This window comes from Astatotilapia calliptera, chromosome 6 (assembly GCF_964374335.1).
Source record: "Astatotilapia calliptera chromosome 6, fAstCal68.1, whole genome shotgun sequence".
NCBI classification, from domain to species: Eukaryota; Metazoa; Chordata; class Actinopteri; order Cichliformes; family Cichlidae; genus Astatotilapia; species Astatotilapia calliptera.
In genome coordinates, this window is record NC_137427.1 from 1779040 (window position 1) to 1805547 (window position 26508).

Below are 26508 nucleotides of genomic sequence, written 5' to 3' on the forward strand. Positions count from 1 at the left end.
CTGCCGGCAGCACAGCGCCCTCTTGTGTCTCCTGTCTGTATTACAGTATAATACTGTGTTTGTAGGAACTGACAAGTTAAATGCATGGAATAAATGATTGAGCCAAAAAACATCCAGGAGTTCTATTTATTGGAAGCTTGTGTATTAGTTTCAACTTCAATAAAAATAATCAAACGGAAATATATAAATAATTACAAATTTAAATAAGTAAAAACATGATGGAATCGAGTTTATTGCAAAAAGTGCACACTTGATCACAGGCCATGCTCTGAAGCCGCATCAGTGCCAGTTTCTATCCTTATGTGGAGTCGGTGCTGTTCTCGGAGCCGGTTCTTTGGTGACGTCAGTGAGCAGCTGACTTTATTTCTCAGCCACAGTTAGGTGATGATGCTCAGTGTTGATGCTGCGAGCTGAAGACGAGCGTCGTGTCCAATAAAGACTCAAACTCCCCAAAATAAGTGTTAGAAACAGAGAAGACAAACTTTTAGCTACTTTTACATGGAAGCTAAATCTTTTTTGCCTCGAACCTCATGTCTACGTGCATGTGATCATCACAGATTTGTGCTTCACAGTAAGCCGAGCTCTTTGCACAGATACGGATCGTTGGCGTAAAAGACGGCGATCATTTTTGAACTTGCTTCAGCTCCTTTCTTTCGCACCATGTCGATCAGGTCTCGAGCTTTCTCGTCTCTCGGTTTGGCTCTGGCCACTTCGCCCTCAGCATCAGTTAGCACGGTGACGTGCTGCAGCTCGTCCAGCAGCTTGTTCAGAACCGGATCCGACACTTTATCGACGAAGTTTGTGCGAGCGAGTCGCAGCTTCTCTGCTGAGGCGCTGTTCCCCATCTGAAGCGGACTTCCACCTGGAGAGTCAGCCGAGGATGAAGCTGAAAAAATATGTTCAGCAGCACAGTGAGCACGTTTCAGAGCAACATTTCTACAAATCAGGTCAGTGAATCGGACCAGGACAGCAGGTTGGATCTCTGTCAGGTTTCAGTTTGTGCTGAGTTAAGGCTCACCGGGCAGATGAAGGTCGTGCTCCCACACTCGTGTCTCCTCGGGATCTTGCACCATCAGCATCACTTCCTCTGCGTTCGTTGTCAGGATGATCTCAAAGGTCGGGTGGTAATTTGGTCCGTAATTTTCAAAAAACTCTGCACGCTGAAGCGAAATGGAAACGCACAATTTAAAACAGCTTTGTGGACAAAGTGTCTGCTGACACTCAGCGACTGATACTCACTGCAGGCTGTATTTTAAAGTGGTGCGGGGCGCTGCTCAGACTGTACTTTTGACCTTTGTGGAAACAACAGAAGGACGGCGCTTCGATGTACTCTGAAGCAGCGTGCTGCACTTTCACCTTCAGAGACATCACAACATTTTCTTAGTGCATGAGTAGTTTCAGAGCTTCAAAGCAAACAGATACAATCAGAGGATTTATTCATGCAGAAGCCATTTAATGATTTCATGATAAAGTCATACGTCGTGCAGAGGGACGTTTCCTGGGAGCAGCATCACACTGAGGATGGGGCGTGGCCTGTTTCTCAGGAAGAGCAGGACTTGGCCACGAATGGGTTTCGTCATGTAATTGAAAAACCGCTCAACAAGATCCCAGACGAGGCCAAAGGCGGAGAGGTGAGGGACGTCCACGACCACGTGAGTCTCAGTGATCTCCAGAGGCTGTATGATGCTCATACCATCATCCGTGATGTGGACCACAGAGATGCTGTCAGAGACCAGTGCTGGGAAAACACACAGCTTCGTTCACTGCAACAGCCTCCAGAAACTTTCCATGGAAAGCAAATCAGAGCATTTTCTGCAGGTTTAATTCTCCTTCAGGTGGTTCAGTGGCGTCCTTACCCGGCTCAGGTTCACAGTGTGGGAGGTGCAGCTGACGTATAGAGTCCTGAGGACACTCGATGCCGAACAGCGGGCCTCCGGCCACTTTGTGCGCTGGTTGGAGGACCAGAGGATCCCAGATCAGAGTCTTGTAGGTGACCTCACTCTCACGAGTCACATCAAAGACCAGACCAGTCAAAGAACACTGGAACAACCCTGGACCGGGAAACAGGAACCTGAACGACACAGAACGGTTCAATACGGAGCTCAATGCTGTAGCTGTTAAATTCAGTCTAATTTCTGTTTGTATAGCTATTCGTCTCTAATATGCTTACGAAGTAAAAACCCTACAATCTTAGTGACAGAACTGAAATTATAAAATGATGCTCTTGGTGATCATGAGAAGAAATAACTTTTAACAGGAAAGGCCGCTGACAGAAGCAGCTCAGGGAGGTGCAGCTACCCATGTGACTGGGTGGAGATCAGACAAGGTTGGGTGTGGTCATGGTGGTGACTAAATGTCTTCCTATTAGTTATTATTAACCCTTGTATGGTGTTCGGGTCTGTGAGACCCGTTTTCAGTTTTTTTCAAAAGAAAAATTAAACAATTAATTATTTTTTCAACCTGAAATTCATTGGCTTTGGCTTATTTTCTGTGAAGAACATAAATCCGAACTAATTTTCAATGACGTCATACTGTACCTCCCCCCACGCATTTACATTACATACAAGGTGCTTGGGTCCACTGGACCCAGGTCTAATAAAAGTGTTGAAAGTGTAGGTCCTGTGTTCCCACACTCTGTCTTCCTCCTTTCTGGTGCTGCTGATAGTGTTTTCTTCCCCTCCTGCTCCGCACAAAGTTGCAACATTGTTGTCTGCTCTTACATTCCCACACATTTTACCCTCTTTCTTGAGGGATCCAAATTTTATTTTCTCATACCCTGTCCCACCTGCAAATTAGGGGCATAATACTATAAATAAGACTTTGCCAGTGTGGTTCTTAATCACAACTGATCAAGATGGCAAAAGATTATCTTATGCGAGGGCCATCCAATTGATTTTGGAAGAGAGAGGAGCTTCGGATGATGTTGACAAAGAGGTTTCAGAATATTTCACATTTCTGAAAATTCAGAGTCTGACCATGACTTTGAAGAAGAGGATGAGGTTGAGCACCATTTAGTAACAAAACGAAGACGAGTACCCCATCTGCTGCCAGCTCCAGGACCAGAACAAGCCCACCAGACAGCAAGTGAAGAAATAAGGATGTCAACAACTGGTGACATTGAATGGTCTTCTTGCCCAAGAAATGAGCCACCCTGCAGAGCTGTTACTGTGATAAGCCAGGGCCAACACGGCTGAAGTTACTCATGTGCAGGACATCAAGTCTTCATTTGAGCTTTTCATCCCAGATTCCATCCAGAAAATTATTCTGGATTGCAGGAAGGTGTTTTTTTGGAGAGAGGTGGAAGGAGATGGACCAAATTCATCTTATCCTTGCAGGAGTTTTCAGGTCCAAAGGGGAATTGACAGAATCCCTGTGGGATGCAGAAACCGACAAGAACTTTTCCGTGCATCAGTGTCTCTGGAAAACTTCCACAAAATTTCCAGGATTATCCGTTTTGATAACAGAGACGACAGACCAGCTCGACGGCAGAGAGACAAGCTAGCTGCCATCAGGACAGTGTGGGATAAGTGTGTGCACCACCTCCCCCTGTTTTACAACCCTGGGCCTAATGTCACCATTGATGAGCAGCTGATCCCATTTAGTTGTGAAACATATTGCTTCACGTGTAAATGTGTTGTGTCTTTCCACTCACTCCACTTGATTATAACTGATTGTTTTATAACATTTGATAAAAAAAGAAAAAAAAAGAAAAACGAGAAGCACATTAATTCATAAATAAGATCTAACAAAGGTAAAGGGAAAAAATTAACCATGTTTGCTGTTCATATGTCTTGTAATTGGGATGAAGTAAACATCTGTTGAGTAGTTTAACATAAAATTGTTTGATAGAGTTAATTTGGAAAGCCAAAACTCTAGCGGGTCCACCAGACCCATGAACACTGGCTGAGTAACAAAAATATGAACACCACACAAGGGTTAACCTGGGAATAAGAGGACATTTCCAGATAACAGGGATTGAAAACTGCCAGCGTTAAACAACAAACACAGAAGAACGCAGGAGGAACTTTCAGCTGTGTGATCAGAACAGCATGTAAGTGTGTGGTCAGGACAAACATGAGAGTGAATGCTATACCAATTCACTTAATGCATACAACAAGCAAACCGGCGTCTTTACTATGAGTAGATACACCTGCCACCACATGGATGAGATGATGAACTTCTACTGTGCAGCAACATTAACTAGTGTTTCCTGTTTCAGCTGTTCATCAGCTCTTTGAGGGCGGGGTCGGGATACTGTTAGTAAGACATTGGTAAACCATGAAGCATAAATAAATATAAAATCATACATTTTCACTACAGGTCTGGTGGGAAGGTAAAGCTCTGAAAATATTTAATAAGCACTGAAAGCAAGACTGAACCTTTTGCAACTGAGGGCACGTTGACAGGGTCTACAGTGAGTCTGAACACACTTTAAGACCAGCACAATCTGACCATCACACATTTTGTTAATGCTTTTCTTTGACTGCGCTCTGTATCCAAGTTTAAAGTGTAGAGTGGGCACATCGAGGCTTGCGTGTCGTACCTGTATGAAATGCCTGTTCTTCCTTTGCTCATCTCAGGTGTGAAGCTTGAACGAGTCTAAAAATCCAGAGAAGGCAAGTAAAATATTTTCTCCAGTCACACAAACTTGTGACACCATGAGAGCACCGAGAATACTCACAGTTTCCATCTTCACCACCCTGCACAGGGTCAAAGAGGATCCTAAACGAACCGTGAATGCTGGGTAGAGAGGCTCGCTGAACGTGGTGTGGAAGGTATGAATGAGAGTTTTTGTGTCGTCAGACACCAAGTAGAAGGACAGAGTGCCGGCTGGCCAGTCCAGAAACAGTCCCAGTCTCTTTGGAGTGACCAGGAAGGCTTGGATGTCAACGTGAGGGACCCGTATAAAGGTTTCCTTAAGGTTGTGTCGGAAGGAGTAACCCTTCACCGAGGTGATGCTGAAACACCAGCTTCTGTCACTACGGTCAATTTCTATGTCCCAGCGTCCCTTCCTCGGCAGGCTCTTATATGCAACACCAATATTCACAAACGCTTCCCAGTCCACCTCCCAGTAGCAGCGCCCAGTCAGAGCCTCTCGACACAGCACCTGACTGGTTTGGTCAAATCTCTCTGGATGATCAGGATACGACTGCTGTTCATGAGTGTAGCTCACGCTCTTGTTGCACTGAGACAGAAGCAGCTGTTTATTCACAGTGTTGGGGTCGAATGTGAGATCACAGGCATCTGTGAAAGAGATGCAGTGAGTTAAGCTTCAGCTCAGTCGATGTTACAGAGAAACTCAGTGACACTTACACTTGTTCAGAAGCTGTGGGTCGACCCAGTGCTCTTCATTGTGGTCCACACTGAGGCAGAAGAGCAGAAAGGTCTCAGCTTTGGAGCAAATAAAGAGACGTGAACTTTAAAGCATGAACGTGTGATGTGAATGTAAACAGAAAATCTTTGGAACATGATCACATGTTTTAAAATGTTTCACATAAAGTAAATCTCAGCCTGGTCTGCTGACGGGGACACCAGGACCTGCTACAATCTCCTCGCTCCTTACTACAGCCCAGGTTAACTGAGTGTAACGTCACTTAACTTCATAGCTGCAGAGGTAACAGCGACTGAAGTCAGGTCACATTGGACTGTTGTTCAACATGTTCACCTTAGTTTTGAACTTATCAGAGAAGCACTGAGACAAGCTGCTGGACCAAAGAGGACCCCCATGTGGTTTGGATGTTGGGGTCAAACTAGTCTCGAGTCCCTGACACAGAAATCAGTCCACAGACTGTTGAACACAACCAAGAGAGTCGATGAAGGTCTGCAATCAGCTGGTTAAGCAGTTCTAGTTATACAGCAACATTTTCTGGATAACCACCCACATATTAGAAAAAACGTAGTTTAGGGAGCTATATTTAACCTGTATATACTACACAGTGTACCGACTTGAGCGTTTCCAGTCTACATTCTGGGTCTTCCAGTCGCTCCAACAGCAGTTTCACTCCTGACACACCAGGATGGTTGTAGCTCAGGTCCAGCTCTCTCAGGTGGGAGGGGTTGGACTTCAGAGCTGAGGCCAGAGAGACACAACCTTCCTCTGTGATCCCACAACATGACAGCCTGGAGAGAAAATGGCTCTTACTAAAGCAAAAGGCTTTGCTACTCTTCACCGTTACCACACATGTTGCAGAGTATTTGGACTCCATGGAGCTCGAGCTGCCATCAGTACCTCAGTGTTTCCAGGCTACAGTTTAAACTCCCAAGTCCAACAGACAGCAGCTGCACACCTAGATCCTTCAGGTCGTTGCGGCTGAGGTCAAGCTCTCTCAGCTGGGAGTTAGAGCTGAGAACGGAGGCAAACACCTGCCAGCAGTTATTTTTCAGGAAACAACCAGGCATGCTGCAAACAAAGCAAAACATCTGCACATCATAACCTGCAGAGAGAAAATGAAAGATGATCCTTGCACTAACTGCAGGTACCTGAACCGCTCCAGTTTACAGACTGGACCAATCAAAGCAGAAGGAATCACAGTCAGCAGGTGTGACTCATCACTGAAATCTCCACGGTTTCCAGTGGTCTTCACGTCATTTGTACAATATCCACTGTAATCCTCTGAATAACTGCATAAGCAGTTGATCAAATGAAGTGCCGTCAGAGGTGACGGGTCTGATCGAAGGACAGAAACCAGTCTGTGACAGTCGCTACAGTCTAGAGAAAACCCAGATAACCTGTGCGAAACACACACCAGTTAGAAATAATGTAGAGACGACTGTTTAGATGTACTGAGGTCATTTACCGTAGTTTAGTCCTCGTATGATACATGACTGTAGTTACATAAAGATTTCAGATTTTGAAAGAATTTCACTAAAGAAGTTTTAACCTGCAGAAACAGTTTAAACTGACCTCAGTGTCTCCAGTTTACAGTCAGGACCTTCCAGTCCAGCAAAGAGATCAGAAGGAAAACCATCACTGACGTTAGAAAAATACACCAGGCTGAGCTCTGTTAAACAAGAGTCCGCTGACTGAAGAACAGACAGGAGCACGTCGAAGCAGCCTTTGCTTAACTGATCGTTCATGAGTCTGCAGAATCAGAAGAAAAGCACAAATACTTATTCACCTACAGTTACTGGTTTATTTGCAAACAAATAAATAAATATAAAAGTCCCAGATAATCATAGAAAGTACTACAATGTGGTTTTATGTGTATCACACCTGATGTATTTCTACTTTAAATCTAACAGAGCTTCCATCAGGATCATTTCTGTTTCACTCTTTGTGGTGTCACAAGTTTGCTTGAAAATTCCACAAATATTTGAAATAATTTTTCCAATGTTTTTGTTTCCTTTATTTTTGACACAGTCCTTGACTGTTTAATATTTACATAAAATGTTGATGGACTACAAATCAAACCAAGTTGGATGGTTCAAATCTTTGTACATGACATTAACTGTGAGATTTAATCAATAAAACGTTGAGCCAAACAGTAGAAGCAACACTGAGCAATAATGTGTTTCTGGAAGTTTGGAAATTTGTCAGAGAGAGTTGTTGCAAAACCAGCGAGATTGCATTTGACACAAAGCTAATGTGATCTCTTAGTTTTGGCTGTTTGATGGAAATAAATTCAAACATCCATCGTCTCTCTTCCAGGGGCGCTGGGCGCTGGAGCCAATCCCAGCTGTCTTAGGGCAAGAGGCGGGGTGGACCCTGGACAGGTCGCCAGTCTGCCACAGGGCTACCACACAGAGACAGACAACCATTCACACCAATTTAGATTTTTCCCATTAGTCCCACTAACTGCATGTCTTCAGACTGTGGGAGGAAGCCGGGGTACCCACAGAGAACCCACGCAAACACGCGGAGAACATACAAACTCCACACAGAAAGACCCCTGATGGTGGAACTGAACTCAGGACAGTTTAAACATATTGAATATTTTATTTTAAATATCATGTGAACTACTTACACAGCCTTCTTGCAGTTCTTCATTTGCTGGATAAGTTTCTCAGTCCCAATAAACGGTGTGACAGAATTTGTCAGATCAAGTTCCTCGAGCACTTCCCCTGATATCTGCATCACGGTCGACAGTACTGCACAGTCGATGGTCGAGAGTCTCGCTCCTGAATCCAGATACATTCTGATGTCATCCTGAAATCTCTCTTCCTTCAGCTCAAACTTGCAGAGGAAAAGGTTCATGTACCTCTCTCGTGGGATGTCTTTGACATGGAAATTCTTCAGGTATCCCTTCATCTCTTCGGTGGTGTCCGAGCTGCTCGTTACCTGTGGCAGTAAACCCTGCAGCACTGTTTGATTGGACTCCAGAGAAAATCCAAGGAAGAAACACAGAAACAGATCTAACTGACCTTTCTCACTTTGCAAGGCTTTATCCACAACCTTTTTCTGCAAATCCAGAAAGCTCAGATCTGTCGGGTCGACACCCAGGAAAGACTTCAAAGTACTGAAGTTGTCCGTCAGGATGCAGTGGTGCATGTAGAGAGCTGCAAGAAACTCCTGAAAGCTTAAATGCACAAAGCTGAACATCTTCTTCTTGTACAGGCCTCGTTCTTCCTTAAGAATCTCTGAGCAAAATCCACAAAACACTGATGCTTCACCAACATCGATGCCACTTTCTGTGAGGTCCTCTTCATAGAATATGATGTTTCCTTTCTGCAGCTGTTCAAATGCCAACTTGGACAAGTTTAAAAGCATGGCAGAGTTTTGGGCTTGAGACTTCTTCTGTTTGGACCTCTTCTTGGAGCTTTTCCCTGCATATTTCTGTCTCGTTCTTTGTGTTTGAATTAGTAAGTAATAAATGTACAGCTCTGTCATCGTTGTGATGCCGCGGCTCCTCTCATCACTCCATCCTTTCCTAAACACCTCAGCGATGATCCAGCAAAACACTGGGATATGGCCCATGAAATAGAAGCTGATCATTCCTCTAAGACGAGACAGGATTTCTTCTGCCTGATTAGCAGTGCTGAATCTCTTCCTAAAGTATGACTCTTTTTGTTGCTCAGTGAAACCTTGGACTTCTGTCATCTGGTCAATGTATTTAGAAGGTATCTGACTGGCAGCTGCAGGTCTGGATGTTACCCAGAGCAGAGCGCGAGGCAGCAGGTTGCCTTGGATGAGGTTGGTCAGCAGCACATTGACTGTTGATCTTCGATCTATTTCACTTATTCTCACAGCTCCATCAAAGTCCAGTGGAAATCTGCTTTCATCCAAACCATCAAAGATGAACAGCACTTGCTTGTGAACAAGCTGTTGTGTAGCTTCTAGGGGTTTTATTTCAGGGTAGAAGTGAAGGAGAAGCTGCAGCAGACTGTAGTCGGCATCTCTGAGCATGTTCAGCTCTCTAAAGGGGAGCACAAAGATGAAATCAATGTGCTGGTTAGATTTTCCTTCTGCCCAGCTTAGAGCAAAGTTTTGGACAGCAATCGTCTTTCCAATGCCAGCAATGCCTTTCGTCATCACTCTTTGGACTGTCTCTTCTTTTGCTGGTTGTTGCTGAATTCTTCCTGGTTTAAAGATATTTAAGAATGACTGCTGATGTGGGACATTAAAGTGATCAAGAATCTCATGTGGTCTGGAACCAAAATCCTGAACCTGCTGAGTGACGTAGAGTTTTGTGTAGATGCTGTCAAGTCGAGACCGACTATCTGATGTGCCCTCATTTATCCAGGTAAACTTTTCCTGGAGATGCTCTTTAAGCTTTTGTTTAACACTCTCCACGACTTTATCCTGCTCCATGTTTGCAGCTCTGTCTCCTCCACACTGGACCTAGTTCTCCTGTCACTTGTTCTCCTTATAGGTGGAATCCTTCTGAAGGGATTAAAAACCTGAAAGCAAGAAAATAAATAAAATGTCCCTTTTCTTGTAGTATGACAGTGCAGTGATATTGATAAGCATTTGCTTTTGTTAATCTTTTTGTCTAAATTGATTTTCCATTTTTACATCCACACTCAACACTTTCGCACTACAAGTGAAGAAAATGATTTCAGACTAGGGCTGGGCGATATATCAAGTTTCTTAAAAATATCGATAAATTTTTATACGAGATATAAGATGTGACAATATCTTTTATATCGATATAGTCTATGTTACATTATAATTATACTTGTGGACCCACAAGTTTGCTTCTCTTTCATCCACTTTTGTCTCTACGCAACGTTACTCGGCCTCGCCTCTCCTTCACTGAACACAACTCCCCCTCCTCCCCCATAGCTTCACCTGCAGGCAACGACAGGATGGACACGTCAAATCTCCATTAACGAGTTACCGCGCATCGCCCCGTGCATGGGGCTGGACAGCGTCAACGTGTTAGAGAGCTAACTGCGCTAACGAGCTAACCGCGCTAACGACATGCAGCCCACAGGGGCTGTGCAGCCTAAAATCCTTTAATTTTCTCAAAAGTTGACAGCGCGCCTTTCTGTATGAATTCTGGTTGTGCTTGATGACCGCGAAGCGATTTTATGTGGTACACGGCGCTCAGCAATCTGTCAAAAAATGTTTTAGCACGACTTTGGTAAGCTACGGAGCTGCACCGCTTGATGGATTGTCGGAGCATTACGGCTGCCGTAGTCTGGAGCCTCGCGGAGTGATACGTAAAACTCCAGGCTGTCAGTCATGCAGTAGAACTTGGGAGCAGAGCAGCTGTGAAATCTGTCTTTGATATTATGCTCAGCATCTGTTAGTTTACATTTTGACTGCACAATTGTGAGCTTTTTGTTATGCACAAAAACAACATTGTTTTATTTATGGAGCATTATTATTTAATAAATGCTCATAATTTATTTTTGAGTTTATTTTTGAGTTTTCATGTACATCTATGCTGTATGTTAATAAAAGTGCCTGTGTGACATCTGGGAAACAGCTTTGACTAAGAACTCTCTTTTTGTTCTTACTTTATGGCTTTAAAAAAATATCGAGATATGAATTTTGGGTCATATCGCCCAGTCCTATTTCAGACAATGTTATAAATGCATAAAAATGACACAAGCCTTACCCTTTCATAAGACAGTTGAAATTTAGCTAAGGTGCCTTATAAAGTTTCTCTGAACTTAAAGACATTTCTACATAATGTGTTAGTCCAGTTGTGGCAAACTCAGCTGACTGGACATGGTTTAAAAAGCAATATGACAGTCTATGTAACATCTCCCAGATGACTGCACAGAACAGCGTAAAGAACCACACCCAAACTTTGTGAAAGACACATGAAAGCTAGTTTAGTTTCATTGTCTTATGCATCATAAAGATACCTCAAGCACTCTGTTCTCAAGAATTCTCTATCAAAAAAACTATTTCTGCTTGTGGCTGGAAGGAGGCATGACGCGACCACGATTTTGGTAACATTTGACTTTATTTTGGTTGCTGCACCCTAGCTGCCAGTGACACAAATCCATAACAACAACCCAGTTCAGTCTTTTAACCCGGAGAGGTGTCATTGTGGATGCCCTGCAGGTATGTTTGCCAACCCTGCAGTGGCACCACTGACCATGCCCTGCCACATACCCCCATCACCCAACTGATGCTGGGGAGCCATCTGGCTAAACCTACTCCCCTACAGCAAATGGGAGAGGGAATCAGACCGAACAGTCGGCACCCCCGGCCCCTGGCCCAGAGACGGTGAGTTCAGCTAGCTAGCCGCTCCCACCCGAGGAGTGGGGTTGAGTGCAACGGCAGGCTGCGTCTTGGCTGATTGCACCCTGCGGCCGGTGCCTGAGCAGTTTGGACCTCTGCCACCACCATTTGGGCCACCAAGGCTCAGCCAGAGCTACAGCAGGGAGACGGAGCACCCCCAGAACCCCAAGCCCACCCTGGACCCACGCAGGAGCAGCCAGGCCACCAGGGCAGTAACCTACATCTGCTAGCACAGACCATCCGCCAACCCTCCTGTACACAGCCACTAGGAAAACACCACCCAAGATCCACTACAGCCCCAACCAGGTCATGACCACAGCCCCCCAGGAAAACCCCAGACACTCCAACCTCTAACCCCAAACCAACCACAATATCAAAGGAAGGAAAAAAACACAATTGTTGAATTGTATTAATTGCAGACTGGGATTTCTAATCACTGTCACATGCAGGGCAAATATGTGCGATGTCTGAGACCAGAAGTTTTGGTCTAAGCTGACTGAGCTGAACAATTTTCATCAAAAACACACAAATCGTGGAGGACTGTGTCTAACAAGAGATCAGATCATTAGTCACTGTAACCTGTGAATAAATAAGGCTGTTGAAATAAAACCTCTACAGGGCAAAGGTGCGTTAGATAGCAGGCGCACTTATGAGTTTATGAATCTGGGTGTTGCTTCTTTTTAGCAGCAGTTCAACATTAAGGCTGTTTAGAAGCAGCTTTTTTCATATAAAACTACATATAGAAATATCACAAGCTTACCTTTGCTTTCACAGACTCTTCAAACTCTCAAATTCGCCATTATGAACTGCACACTACTGGGTGGATGTTTGGATTGGGCTGATGCAATACAGTCCACTTCCTTGTTTTTGTACCTCTGTATGAGCCCGTAGAAGTAAAAAAGAAAAAGAAAAAAGAAAAAGGAAGTTCATGCTAGAAAAAGATCCCAACCAGCAGATGTAACTATAAAAGAACTGCTGTCAGCCTAACAGGTAAATTACAGTAAGGTAACTTTGAAGGAGACAGTTTGTGCAGGAGCTGTGTGGATTGTAGCGTCAGGGTCAAACGACCCTGTAGACATGGCTGTCTGCACAGAAGAATAATCAGACATGAGAGAAAGATCATACCTGACCCAAAAAGCACTTCCTGTCTGAGCCAGCTCCTCACTGTGGACCAATGAGCTAACCATTCAATCTAATGCATTATTTCTATGTGCGCAGCGATGTTCCCGTTGAAGGGAAGGAAGGCTGGATTCAGAAAAAATGATCTCTGTATCCGGTTGTTCCCGTTAATGTTTAACCAGGTTGCCTCTGACAGGTGACAGTTCACCGACCCATAAAGCTGCACAGCGGGCCTCGCTGCTCAGATCCATCTGTAGGACGTGTGCAGATCCACAAAAACTGAACCAAACTACAGTGACTGACTCAATAACCTGCAGCGTCTACAACCTTCATCCCTCCAGCTCAGTAGGTCTGCCGGCAGCACAGCGCCCTCTTGTGTCTCCTGTCTGTATTACAGTATAATACTGTGTATGTGGAAACTGACAAGTTAAATGCATGGAATAAATGATTGAGCCAAAAACATCCAGGAGCTCTGTTTATTGGAAGTTTGTGTATTAGTTTCAACTTCAATAAAAATAATCAAACGGACAATATGTAAATAATTACAAATTTAAATAAGTAAAAACATGATGGAATCGAGTTTATTGCAAAAAGTGCACACTTGATCACAGGCCATGCTCTGAAGCCGCATCAGTGCCAGTTTCTATCCTTATGTGGAGTCGGTGCTGTTCTCGGAGCCGGTTCTTTGGTGACGTCAGTGAGCAGCTGACTTTATTTCTCAGCCACAGTTAGGTGATGATGCTCAGTGTTGATGCTGCGAGCTGAAGACGAGCGTCGTGTCCAATAAAGACTCAAACTCCCCAAAATAAGTGTTAGAAACAGAGAAGACAAACTTTTAGCTACTTTTACATGGAAGCTAAATCTTTTTTGCCTCGAACCTCATGTCTACGTGCATGTGATCATCACAGATTTGTGCTTCACAGTAAGCCGAGCTCTTTGCACAGATACGGATCGTTGGCGTAAAAGACGGCGATCATTTTTGAACTTGCTTCAGCTCCTTTCTTTCGCACCATGTCGATCAGGTCTCGAGCTTTCTCGCCTCTCGGTTTGGCTCTGGCCGCTTCGCCCTCAGCATCAGTTAGCACGGTGACGTGCTGCAGCTCGTCCAGCAGCTTGTTCAGAACCGGATCCGACACTTTATCGACGAAGTTTGTGCGAGCGAGTCGCAGCTTCTCTGCTGAGGCGCTGTTCCCCATCTGAAGAGGACTTCCACCTGGAGAGTCAGCCGAGGATGAAGCTGAAAAAATATGTTCAGCAGCACAGTGAGCACGTTTCAGAGCAACATTTCTACAAATCAGATCAGTGAATCGGACCAGGACAGCAGGTTGGATCTCTGTCAGGTTTCAGTTTGTGCTGAGTTAAGGCTCACCGGGCAGATGAAGGTCATGCTCCCACACTCGTGTCTCCTCGGGATCTTGCACCATCAGCATCACTTCCTCTGCGTTCGTTGTCAGGATGATCTCAAAGGTCGGGTGGTAATTTGGTCCGTAATTTTCAAAAAACTCTGCACGCTGAAGCGAAATGGAAACGCACAATTTAAAACAGCTTTGTGGACAAAGTGTCTGCTGACACTCAGCGACTGATACTCACTGCAGGCTGTATTTTAAAGTGGTGCGGGGCGCTGCTCAGACTGTACTTTTGACCTTTGTGGAAATAACAGAAGGACGGCGCTTCGATGTACTGTGAAGCAGCGTGCTGCGCTTTCACCTTCAGAGACATCACAACATTTTCTTAGTGCATGAGTAGTTTCAGAGCTTCAAAGCAAACAGATACAATCAGAGGATTTATTCATGCAGAAGCCATTTAATGATTTCATGATAAAGTCATACGTCGTGCAGAGGGACGTTTCCTGGGAGCAGCATCACACTGAGGATGGGGCGTGGCCTGTTTCTCAGGAAGAGCAGGACTTGGCCACGAATGGGTTTCATCATGTAATTGAAAAACCGCTCAACGAGATCCCAGACGAGGCCAAAGGCGGAGAGGTGAGGGACGTCCACGACCACGTGAGTCTCAGTGATCTCCAGAGGCTGTATGATGCTCATGCCATCATCCGTGATGTGGACCACAGAGATGCTGTCAGAGACCAGTGCTGGGAAAACACACAGCTTCGTTCACTGCAACAGCCTCCAGAAACTTTCCATGGAAAGCAAATCAGCGCATTTTCTGCAGGTTTAATTCTCCTTCAGGTGGTTCAGTGGCGTCCTTACCGGGCTCAGGCTCACAGTGTGGGAGGTGCAGCTGACGTATAGAGTCCCGAGGACACTCGATGCCGAACAGCGGGCCTCCGGCCACTTTGTGCGCTGGTTGGAGGACCAGAGGATCCCAGATCAGAGTCTTGTAGGTGACCTCACTCTCACGAGTCACATCAAAGACCAGACCAGTCAAAGAACACTGGAACAACCCTGGACCGGGAAACAGGAACCTGAACGACACAGAACGGTTCAATACGGAGCTCATTTATGTAGCTGTTAAATTCAGTCTAATTTCTGTTTGTATAGCTATTCGTCTCTAATATGCTTACGAAGTAAAAACCCTACAATCTTAGTGACAGAACTGAAATTATAAAATAATGCTCTTGGTGATCATGAGAAGAAATAACTTTTAACAGGAAAGGCCGCTGACAGAAGCAGCTCAGGGAGGTGCAGCTACCCATGTGACTGGGTGGAGATCAGACAAGGTTGGGTGTGGTCATGGTGGTGACTAAATGTCTTCCTATTAGTTATTATTAACCCTTGTATGGTGTTCGGGTCTGTGAGACCCGTTTTCAGTTTTTTTCAAAAGAAAAATTAAACAATTAATTATTTTTTCAACCTGAAATTCATTGGCTTTGGCTTATTTTCTGTGAAGAACATAAATCCGAACTAATTTTCAATGACCTCATACTGTACTTCCCCCCACGCATTTACATTACATACAAGGTGCTTGGGTCCACTGGACCCAGGTCTAATAAAGGTGTTGAAAGTGTAGGTCCTGTGTTCCCACACTCTGTCTTCCTCCTTTCTGGTGCTGCTGATAGTGTTTTCTTCCCCTCCTGCTCCGCACAAAGTTGCAACATTGTTGTCTGCTCTTACATTCCCACACATTTTACCCTCTTTCTTGAGAGATCCAAATTTTATTTTCTCATACCCTGTCCCACCTGCAAATTAGGGGCATAATACTATAAATAAGACTTTGCCAGTGTGGTTCTTAATCACAACTGATCAAGATGGCAAAAGATTATCTGCTGCGAGGGCCATCCAATTGATTTTGGAAGAGAGAGGAGCTTCGGATGATGATGTTGACAAAGAGGTTTCAGAATATTTCACATTTCTGAAAATTCAGAGTCTGACCATGACTTTGAAGAAGAGGATGAGGTTGAGCACCATTTAGTAACAAAACGAAGACGAGTACCCCATCTGCTGCCAGCTCCAGGACCAGAACAAGCCCACCAGACAGCAAGTGAAGAAATATGGATGTCAATAACTGGTGAAATTGAATGGTCTTCTTGCCCAAGAAATGAGCCACCCTGCAGAGCTGTTACTGTGATAAGCCAGGGCCAACACGGCTGAAGTTACTCATGTGCAGGACATCAAGTCTTCATTTGAGCTTTTCATCCCAGATTCCATCCAGAAAATTATTCTGGATTGCAGGAAGGTGTTTTTTTGGAGAGAGGTGGAAGGAGATGGACCAAATTCATCTTATCCTTGCAGGAGTTTTCAGGTCCAAAGGGGAATTGACAGAATCCCTGTGGGATGCAGAAACCGACAAGAACTTTTCCGTGCATCAGTGTCTCTGGAAAACTTCCACAAAATTTCCAGGATTATCCGTTTTGATAACAGAGACGACAGACCAGCTCGACGGCAGAGAGACAAGCTAGCTGCCATCAGGACAGTGTGGGATAAGTGTGTGCACCACCTCCCCCTGTTTTACAACCCTGGGCCTAATGTCACCATTGATGAGCAGCTGATCCCATTTAGTTGTGAAACATATTGCTTCACGTGTAAATGTGTTGTGTCTTTCCACTCACTCCACTTGATTATAACTGATTGTTTTATAACATTTGATAAAAAAAAAAAAAAAAAAACGAGAAGCACATTAATTCATAAATAAGATCTAACAAAGGTAAAGGGAAAAAATTAACCATGTTTGCTGTTCATATGTCTTGTAATTGGGATGAAGTAAACATCTGTTGAGTAGTTTAACATAAAATTGTTTGATAGAGTTAATTTGGAAAGCCAAAACTCTAGCGGGTCCACCAGACCCATGAACACTGGCTGAGTAACAAAAATATGAACACCACACAAGGGTTAACCTGGGAATAAGAGGACATTTCCAGATAACAGGGATTGAAAACTGCCAGCGTTAAACAACAAACACAGAAGAACGCAGGAGGAACTTTCAGCTGTGTGATCAGAACAGCATGTAAGTGTGTGGTCAGGACAAACATGAGAGTGAATGCTATACCAATTCACTTAATGCATACAACAAGCAAACCGGCGTCTTTACTATGAGTAGATACACCTGCCACCACATGGATGAGATGATGAACTTCTACTGTGCAGCAACATTAACTAGTGTTTCCTGTTTCAGCTGTTCATCAGCTCTTTGAGGGCGGGGTCGGGATACTGTTAGTAAGACATTGGTAAACCATGAAGCATAAATAAATATAAAATCATACATTTTCACTACAGGTCTGGTGGGAAGGTAAAGCTCTGAAAATATTTAATAAGCACTGAAAGCAAGACTGAACCTTTTGCAACTGAGGGCACGTTGACAGGGTCTACAGTGAGTCTGAACACACTTTAAGACCAGCACAATCTGACCATCACACATTTTGTTAATGCTTTTCTTTGACTGCGCTCTGTATCCAAGTTTAAAGTGTAGAGTGGGCACATCGAGGCTTGCGTGTCGTACCTGTATGAAATGCCTGTTCTTCCTTTGCTCATCTCAGGTGTGAAGCTTGAACGAGTCTAAAAATCCAGAGAAGGCAAGTAAAATATTTTCTCCAGTCACACAAACTTGTGACACCATGAGAGCACCGAGAATACTCACAGTTTCCATCTTCACCACCCTGCACAGGGTCAAAGAGGATCCTAAACGAACCGTGAATGCTGGGTAGAGAGGCTCGCTGAACGTGGTGTGGAAGGTATGAATGAGAGTTTTTGTGTCGTCAGACACCAAGTAGAAGGACAGAGTGCCGGCTGGCCAGTCCAGAAACAGTCCCAGTCTCTTTGGAGTGACCAGGAAGGCTTGGATGTCAACGTGAGGGACCCGTATAAAGGTTTCCTTAAGGTTGTGTCGGAAGGAGTAACCCTTCACCGAGGTGATGCTGAAACACCAGCTTCTGTCACTACGGTCAATTTCTATGTCCCAGCGTCCCTTCCTCGGCAGGCTCTTATATGCAACACCAATATTCACAAACGCTTCCCAGTCCACCTCCCAGTAGCAGCGCCCAGTCAGAGCCTCTCGACACAGCACCTGACTGGTTTGGTCAAATCTCTCTGGATGATCAGGATACGACTGCTGTTCATGAGTGTAGCTCACGCTCTTGTTGCACTGAGACAGAAGCAGCTGTTTATTCACAGTGTTGGGGTCGAATGTGAGATCACAGGCATCTGTGAAAGAGATGCAGTGAGTTAAGCTTCAGCTCAGTCGATGTTACAGAGAAACTCAGTGACACTTACACTTGTTCAGAAGCTGTGGGTCGACCCAGTGCTCTTCATTGTGGTCCACACTGAGGCAGAAGAGCAGAAAGGTCTCAGCTTTGGAGCAAATAAAGAGACGTGAACTTTAAAGCATGAACGTGTGATGTGAATGTAAACAGAAAATCTTTGGAACATGATCACATGTTTTAAAATGTTTCACATAAAGTAAATCTCAGCCTGGTCTGCTGACGGGGACACCAGGACCTGCTACAATCTCCTCGCTCCTTACTACAGCCCAGGTTAACTGAGTGTAACGTCACTTAACTTCATAGCTGCAGAGGTAACAGCGACTGAAGTCAGGTCACATTGGACTGTTGTTCAACATGTTCACCTTAGTTTTGAACTTATCAGAGAAGCACTGAGACAAGCTGCTGGACCAAAGAGGACCCCCATGTGGTTTGGATGTTGGGGTCAAACTAGTCTCGAGTCCCTGACACAGAAATCAGTCCACAGACTGTTGAACACAACCAAGAGAGTCGATGAAGGTCTGCAATCAGCTGGTTAAGCAGTTCTAGTTATACAGCAACATTTTCTGGATAACCACCCACATATTAGAAAAAACGTAGTTTAGGGAGCTATATTTAACCTGTATATACTACACAGTGTACCGACTTGAGCGTTTCCAGTCTACATTCTGGGTCTTCCAGTCGCTCCAACAGCAGTTTCACTCCTGACACACCAGGATGGTTGTAGCTCAGGTCCAGCTCTCTCAGGTGGGAGGGGTTGGACTTCAGAGCTGAGGCCAGAGAGACACAACCTTCCTCTGTGATCCCACAACATGACAGCCTGGAGAGAAAATGGCTCTTACTAAAGCAAAAGGCTTTGCTACTCTTCACCGTTACCACACATGTTGCAGAGTATTTGGACTCCATGGAGCTCGAGCTGCCATCAGTACCTCAGTGTTTCCAGGCTACAGTTTAAACTCCCAAGTCCAACAGACAGCAGCTGCACACCTAGATCCTTCAGGTCGTTGCGGCTGAGGTCAAGCTCTCTCAGCTGGGAGTTAGAGCTGAGAACGGAGGCAAACACCTGCCAGCAGTTATTTTTCAGGAAACAACCAGGCATGCTGCAAACAAAGCAAAACATCTGCACATCATAACCTGCAGAGAGAAAATGAAAGATGATCCTTGCACTAACTGCAGGTACCTGAACCGCTCCAGTTTACAGACTGGACCAATCAAAGCAGAAGGAATCACAGTCAGCAGGTGTGACTCATCACTGAAATCTCCACGGTTTCCAGTGGTCTTCACGTCATTTGTACAATATCCACTGTAATCCTCTGAATAACTGCATAAGCAGTTGATCAAATGAAGTGCCGTCAGAGGTGACGGGTCTGATCGAAGGACAGAAACCAGTCTGTGACAGTCGCTACAGTCTAGAGAAAACCCAGATAACCTGTGCGAAACACACACCAGTTAGAAATAATGTAGAGACGACTGTTTAGATGTACTGAGGTCATTTACCGTAGTTTAGTCCTCGTATGATACATGACTGTAGTTACATAAAGATTTCAGATTTTGAAAGAATTTCACTAAAGAAGTTTTAACCTGCAGAAACAGTTTAAACTGACCTCAGTGTCTCCAGTTTACAGTCAGGACCTTCCAGTCCAGCAAAGAGATCAGAAGGAAAACCATCACTGACGTTAGAAAAATACACCAGGCTGAGCTCTGTTAAACAAGAGTCCGCTGACTGAAGAACAGACAGGAGCACGTCGAAGCAGCCTTTGCTTAACTGATCGTTCATGAGTCTGCAGAATCAGAAGAAAAGCACAAATACTTATTCACCTACAGTTACTGGTTTATTTGCAAACAAATAAATAAATATAAAAGTCCCAGATAATCATAGAAAGTACTACAATGTGGTTTTATGTGTATCACACCTGATGTATTTCTACTTTAAATCTAACAGAGCTTCCATCAGGATCATTTCTGTTTCACTCTTTGTGGTGTCACAAGTTTGCTTGAAAATTCCACAAATATTTGAAATAATTTTTCCAATGTTTTTGTTTCCTTTATTTTTGACACAGTCCTTGACTGTTTAATATTTACATAAAATGTTGATGGACTACAAATCAAACCAAGTTGGATGGTTCAAATCTTTGTACATGACATTAACTGTGAGATTTAATCAATAAAACGTTGAGCCAAACAGTAGAAGCAACACTGAGCAATAATGTGTTTCTGGAAGTTTGGAAATTTGTCAGAGAGAGTTGTTGCAAAACCAGCGAGATTGCATTTGACACAAAGCTAATGTGATCTCTTAGTTTTGGCTGTTTGATGGAAATAAATTCAAACATCCATCGTCTCTCTTCCAGGGGCGCTGGGCGCTGGAGCCAATCCCAGCTGTCTTAGGGCAAGAGGCGGGGTGGACCCTGGACAGGTCGCCAGTCTGCCACAGGGCTACCACACAGAGACAGACAACCATTCACACCAATTTAGATTTTTCCCATTAGTCCCACTAACTGCATGTCTTCAGACTGTGGGAGGAAGCCGGGGTACCCACAGAGAACCCACGCAAACACGCGGAGAACATACAAACTCCACACAGAAAGACCCCTGATGGTGGAACTGAACTCAGGACAGTTTAAACATATTGAATATTTTATTTTAAATATCATGTGAACTACTTACACAGCCTTCTTGCAGTTCTTCATTTGCTGGATAAGTTTCTCAGTCCCAATAAACGGTGTGACAGAATTTGTCAGATCAAGTTCCTCGAGCACTTCCCCTGATATCTGCATCACGGTCGACAGTACTGCACAGTCGATGGTCGAGAGTCTCGCTCCTGAATCCAGATACATTCTGATGTCATCCTGAAATCTCTCTTCCTTCAGCTCAAACTTGCAGAGGAAAAGGTTCATGTACCTCTCTCGTGGGATGTCTTTGACATGGAAATTCTTCAGGTATCCCTTCATCTCTTCGGTGGTGTCCGAGCTGCTCGTTACCTGTGGCAGTAAACCCTGCAGCACTGTTTGATTGGACTCCAGAGAAAATCCAAGGAAGAAACACAGAAACAGATCTAACTGACCTTTCTCACTTTGCAAGGCTTTATCCACAACCTTTTTCTGCAAATCCAGAAAGCTCAGATCTGTCGGGTCGACATCCAGGAAAGACTTCAAAGTACTGAAGTTGTCCGTCAAGATGCAGTGGTGCATGTAGAGAGCTGCAAGAAACTCCTGAAAGCTTAAATGCACAAAGCTGAACATCTTCTTCTTGTACAGGCCTCGTTCTTCCTTAAGAATCTCTGAGCAAAATCCACAAAACACTGACGCTTCATCAACATCGATGCCACTTTCTGTGAGGTCCTCTTCATAGAATATGATGTTTCCTTTCTGCAGCTGTTCAAATGCCAACTTGGACAGGTTTAAAAGCATGGCAGAGTTCTGGGCTTGAGACTTCTTCTGTTTGGACCTCTTCTTGGAGCTTTTCCCTGCATATTTCTGTCTCGTTCTTTGTGTTTGAATTAGTAAGTAATAAATGTACAGCTCTGTCATCGTTGTGATGCCGCGGCTCCTCTCATCACTCCATCCTTTCCTAAACACCTCAGCGATGATCCAGCAAAACACTGGGATATGGCCCATGAAATAGAAGCTGATCATTCCTCTAAGACGAGACAGGATTTCTTCTGCCTGATTAGCAGTGCTGAATCTCTTCCTAAAGTATGACTCTTTTTGTTGCTCAGTGAAACCTTGGACTTCTGTCATCTGGTCAATGTATTTAGAAGGTATCTGACTGGCAGCTGCAGGTCTGGATGTTACCCAGAGCAGAGCGCGAGGCAGCAGGTTGCCTTGGATGAGGTTGGTCAGCAGCACATTGACTGTTGATCTTTGATCTATTTCACTTATTCTCACAGCTCCATCAAAGTCCAGTGGAAATCTGCTTTCATCCAAACCATCAAAGATGAACAGCACTTGCTTGTGAACAAGCAGCTGTGTAGCTTCTAGGGGTTTTATTTCAGGGTAGAAGTGAAGGAGAAGCTGCAGCAGACTGTAGTCGGCATCTCTGAGCATGTTCAGCTCTCTAAAGGGGAGCACAAAGATGAAATCAATGTGCTGGTTAGATTTTCCTTCTGCCCAGCTTAGAGCAAAGTTTTGGACAGCAATCGTCTTTCCAATGCCAGCGATGCCTTTCGTCATCACTCTTTGGACTGTCTTGTCTCTTGTTGGTTGTTGTTGAATTCTTCCTGGTTTAAAGATATTTAAGAAATCGATCTGTTTATTGCTCACCTGTGAAAACGATGACTGCTGATGTGGGACATTAAAGTGATCAAGAATCTCATGTGGTCTGGAACCAAAATCCTGAACCTGCTGAGTGACGTAGAGTTTTGTGTAGACGCTGTTAAATCGAGACCGATTATCCGATGTGCCCTCATTTATCCAGGTAAACTTTTCCTGGAGATGCTCTTTAAGCTTTTGTTTAACACTCTCCACGACTTTATCCTGCTCCATGTTTGCAGCTCTGTCTCCTCCACACTTCTTTCTGCTCCTGTCTCCTCTTGTCCTTTTGTCTCTGGGATCCTAAAATGAATATAAAACCTGAAAGCAAGGAGAAAATAAAATGTACTTCCTGGAGCACCACAGTGTAATCGTATCAGTCAGCCTTTACTTCTTTAAACTTCTTTTCCCTCCATAGTTAGTTAAATGGTAAATGGCACACACTGGTGATGGCAGCTACATTGTAGCCACAGCCTCCCTGCGGCGCACTGACAGAGTTCTACATTCAACACATGCATGAGTGTCTCTGACACAATCCTGAGACTCACAGCGGTGCTACAAGGAACCATTTAGGTGACAAATACATCCTAGAATATTTCAGGAGGATGTAACAGTTGGCTTAATCATTAGACAAGAGGAGGAGTACAGAGGAGCAATTCAGGACTTTGTGGATTGGAGTGAATGCAGTCATCTCCATCATCACACTGCAACACAAAAGTGATGTTTGTGGGCAGAGATGGGCAGTAAAGAGTTACAAGTAATGAGTAACATTAGAGATTACTATTGCAAAAAGTAATTAGATTACTGTTACTCTCCTATAAGCACGCTGCGTTACTAAACTGTGATTTTGATTGTGAGAGTGTCTCATGACAATAATGTACAAGTGTGCGACGCCACTGGCAGCAACAGACGTGTGCAGATCAACAATGGATAATATGGTGAGAGAGTACGACCATGCAGCATTTAAAGCCTGGAAGTAATCACATTACTTTAAGTTTTAGTCCATAAAAAGTGACAAAAACATCAGTGTCCGCTCTACACTCTGTGTGGGAAGAAAACTTCTTTCTACAGCGAAAATTAAACTTCCAATCTGAGCGAGCAGCGAGCACGCTGCCATGGGAATGTGACATTCACAGAGAAACCCCCGGATCCCCCCACTGACACGACCGCTGTGGACAAACCTCCACCCGCCCCACTCCTGATAAACAGGTGAAACTCTTCAAATAAGCCTTTCCTCATCTGCAGAGGAATGGCTTATTTGAAGAGTTTCAGTCAGGTTTCAGAGCTCAGCACAGCACAGAAACAGCTTTAGTGAAGGTTACAAATGATCTTCTTATGGCCTCTGACAGTGGACTCATCTCTGGTCTGGTGGCAGCAGATGGCCCCGCCCCTCCCTGAGCCTGGTTCTGCTGGAGGTTTCTTCCTGTTAAAAGGGAGTTTTTCCTTCCCACTGTCGCCAAAGTGCTGCTCATAGGGGGTCATATGATTGTTGGGTTTTTCTCTGTATGTATTATTGTAGGCTCTACTGTACAATATAAAGCACCTTGAGCCGACTGTTGTTGTGATTTGGTGCTGTATAAAAAAAACTGAAGTGAATTGAAATGAAAAATAGATTTAAAAGCGACAGGACTCAGTGCTGCTGAATCTTTGATTTTATTTATTTATTGCTGTAAAGAGTGAGTGTAAACACAAAACATTTTATTTTATATGCAGGAAATAGGTTTAAATGTTCAACAATTTTTTCAAGTCAAAGACTGTTGCATGTCATTTATTTATTTGCATAAAATTAAAAGATTTAAACTAATGAAACAGTTTTAAAAAGAGGATTTCCATTTGATAAGATTTTATTTGATAGATTATGCATACAAATAGAATTGGGCTAAAAGGTCTGTTGCTTTACATATTCAGGTTGTGTATCATGCTTTTGAAAACGAAGTAACTAAGTAACTAATTACTTTAAAAAAAATAAGTAAAATAAGTAATCAGTAAAGTAACAGGATTTTTTTGGGAGAAGTAATCAGTAATTAGTAAGTAATTACTTTTTTCAAGTAACTCTGCCAACACTGGTCGTGGGCTTCAGAGGTGCAGGAGGAACCAAAGCAACACCAACAACTATCAGGTCAAAGTGTCATAAAAAAACCATCCATGGCTTCTGTTGTGACACTTGACATTTAGCTCACAGGCCTAATACAGTTTATCTGAATCATCTTAAAGACATTTCTACATGTGTTGGTCCACTTGTGGTGAATTCAATCAACTGAACGTGATTTAAGAAGCAATACGTCCGTTTATATAACGTCCCACAGCTGACAGCACCTACCACAGCAGAGAACCACAACTGACCAACAGCTGAAAGGACAAAAGAACAAAGATCCTGTAAAGAGAACTTTTCCCACAGCTCTCAGACCTCCGACCGGGCTGAAGCTTCGGCCCCAAAGGAGCTTCAGCACTAAACAAAGTGAAGCTTCCTGAGCGCATAGTGAATACAGATGAATCCATGTTTACATAAGTTAAACTGTTCTACTCGTGCTGCGTCATGAAAACTAATCACATCAGATTCTCTCGACACAAACAGACATTTAGAAATGGAGGACAAACTTATTGATGCAGCTGGAGGTGTTGAAGGTGTAAACTTCACTTTTAGGCTAGAGCGAAGGAAAAGAAGCAAAGGGATGAAATCATCACTCATTATTCATTCTAACCACTGGTTGTAATTCTTCACTCTATCATTGAAATGATAGAGTGCTGCGGAGCTCAGAGACCCTGACTTAAACCCAGTCGAACATCCGAAACTAAACTTGGGTGCCTGTCAAAGGTCGCCATCAACCCTTCCAGAATCTACACAGCAGACACCTGCCTGCAGGCACACCTGCTTCATTTATATAGTACTGGTTTTATGTTGTCATTATGAGCTACTCACTGTGCACGCCTCCACAATGCACGTTCAAATGCATTTCACAGGGACCACAGCAGTGACCACTGATTGATTGATTTACTTATATATAAGGAAGCCCATTAGCTTCCACAATAGCGGCTGCTAGTCTTCTTGGGGCCCAAACCATCGAGTATAATCTAATAAAACACAATAAAGTAGATGCAAAAATGTCCACATAATTTGGCTCTTTCATCCTCAGTGAGGTTTTACACGTCACAACATTGGCCTCGTATAATATTTACAATATTTAATTCAAATTTGTGTTAAAAGGCTTTAAAATGTTCTTTAAAATAAGAACAGTAGCTAGTTCTCCAGCTACATAAGTTTATTGTGGGCGACCGTGGCTCAGGGGGTTGGGAATCGCATCTGTAACCGGAAGGTCGCCGGTTCGATCCCCGGGCTCTCTGTCCTGGTCGTTGTGTCCTTGGGCAAGACACTTTACCCTACTTGCCTACCGGTGTTGGCCAGAGGGGCCGATGGTGCGATATGGCAGCCTCGCTTCTGTCAGTCTGTCCCAGGGCAGCTGTGGCTACAACTGTAGCTGCCTCCACCAGTGTGTGAATGTGAGAGTGAATGAATAGTGGTATTGTAAAGTGCTTTGGGTGCCTTGAAAAGCGCTATATAAATCCAATCTATTATTATTATACATTTTGATACCTGCAGATAATCCAGCCTGTGGCTCATTGCAGCAGGACCGAGAGGAGGAATTTAAACACTGTTACAATCACAGAGCTGCTGCTTTGTTATATGAGGACTTCTGTAATGTGGAACATACTTAGATTTGAGAGATACTGAGAAAACATGCTGAGTGACCGGATTGTGTCTGACCACACGCAGGAAATTACAAACTTCCTCTTGTGATAAAACTGATTTAAAAACAAAGCGTAAATCTTTAAAAAGCTCCTGGCTGACCTGAAAT

General features: G+C 44.0%; 1 protein-coding gene across 1 annotated transcript; it reads right to left on the minus strand.

Annotated features, from left to right (window-relative positions):
• Window positions 1-112: 112 nt before the first annotated feature.
• On the minus strand, window positions 113-23234 carry LOC113023542 (uncharacterized). The gene is made up of 26 exons (XM_080302201.1): window positions 21072-23234; window positions 20012-20188; window positions 19588-19836; window positions 19337-19507; window positions 19054-19227; window positions 18421-18470; window positions 17789-18351; window positions 17651-17706; window positions 14965-15179; window positions 14587-14846; window positions 14348-14464; window positions 14127-14268; window positions 13679-13994; window positions 7965-9758; window positions 6905-7081; window positions 6481-6729; window positions 6230-6400; window positions 5947-6120; window positions 5314-5363; window positions 4682-5244; window positions 4544-4599; window positions 1857-2071; window positions 1479-1738; window positions 1240-1356; window positions 1019-1160; window positions 113-886 (listed from the first exon to the last, which is right to left on the minus strand). Exons 1-26 carry the CDS (start codon window positions 22886-22888, stop codon window positions 567-569), a joined length of 8595 nt encoding a protein of 2864 aa, XP_080158327.1. The 5' UTR covers window positions 22889-23234; the 3' UTR covers window positions 113-566.
• Between the last annotated feature and the right edge of the window lie 3274 nt (window positions 23235-26508).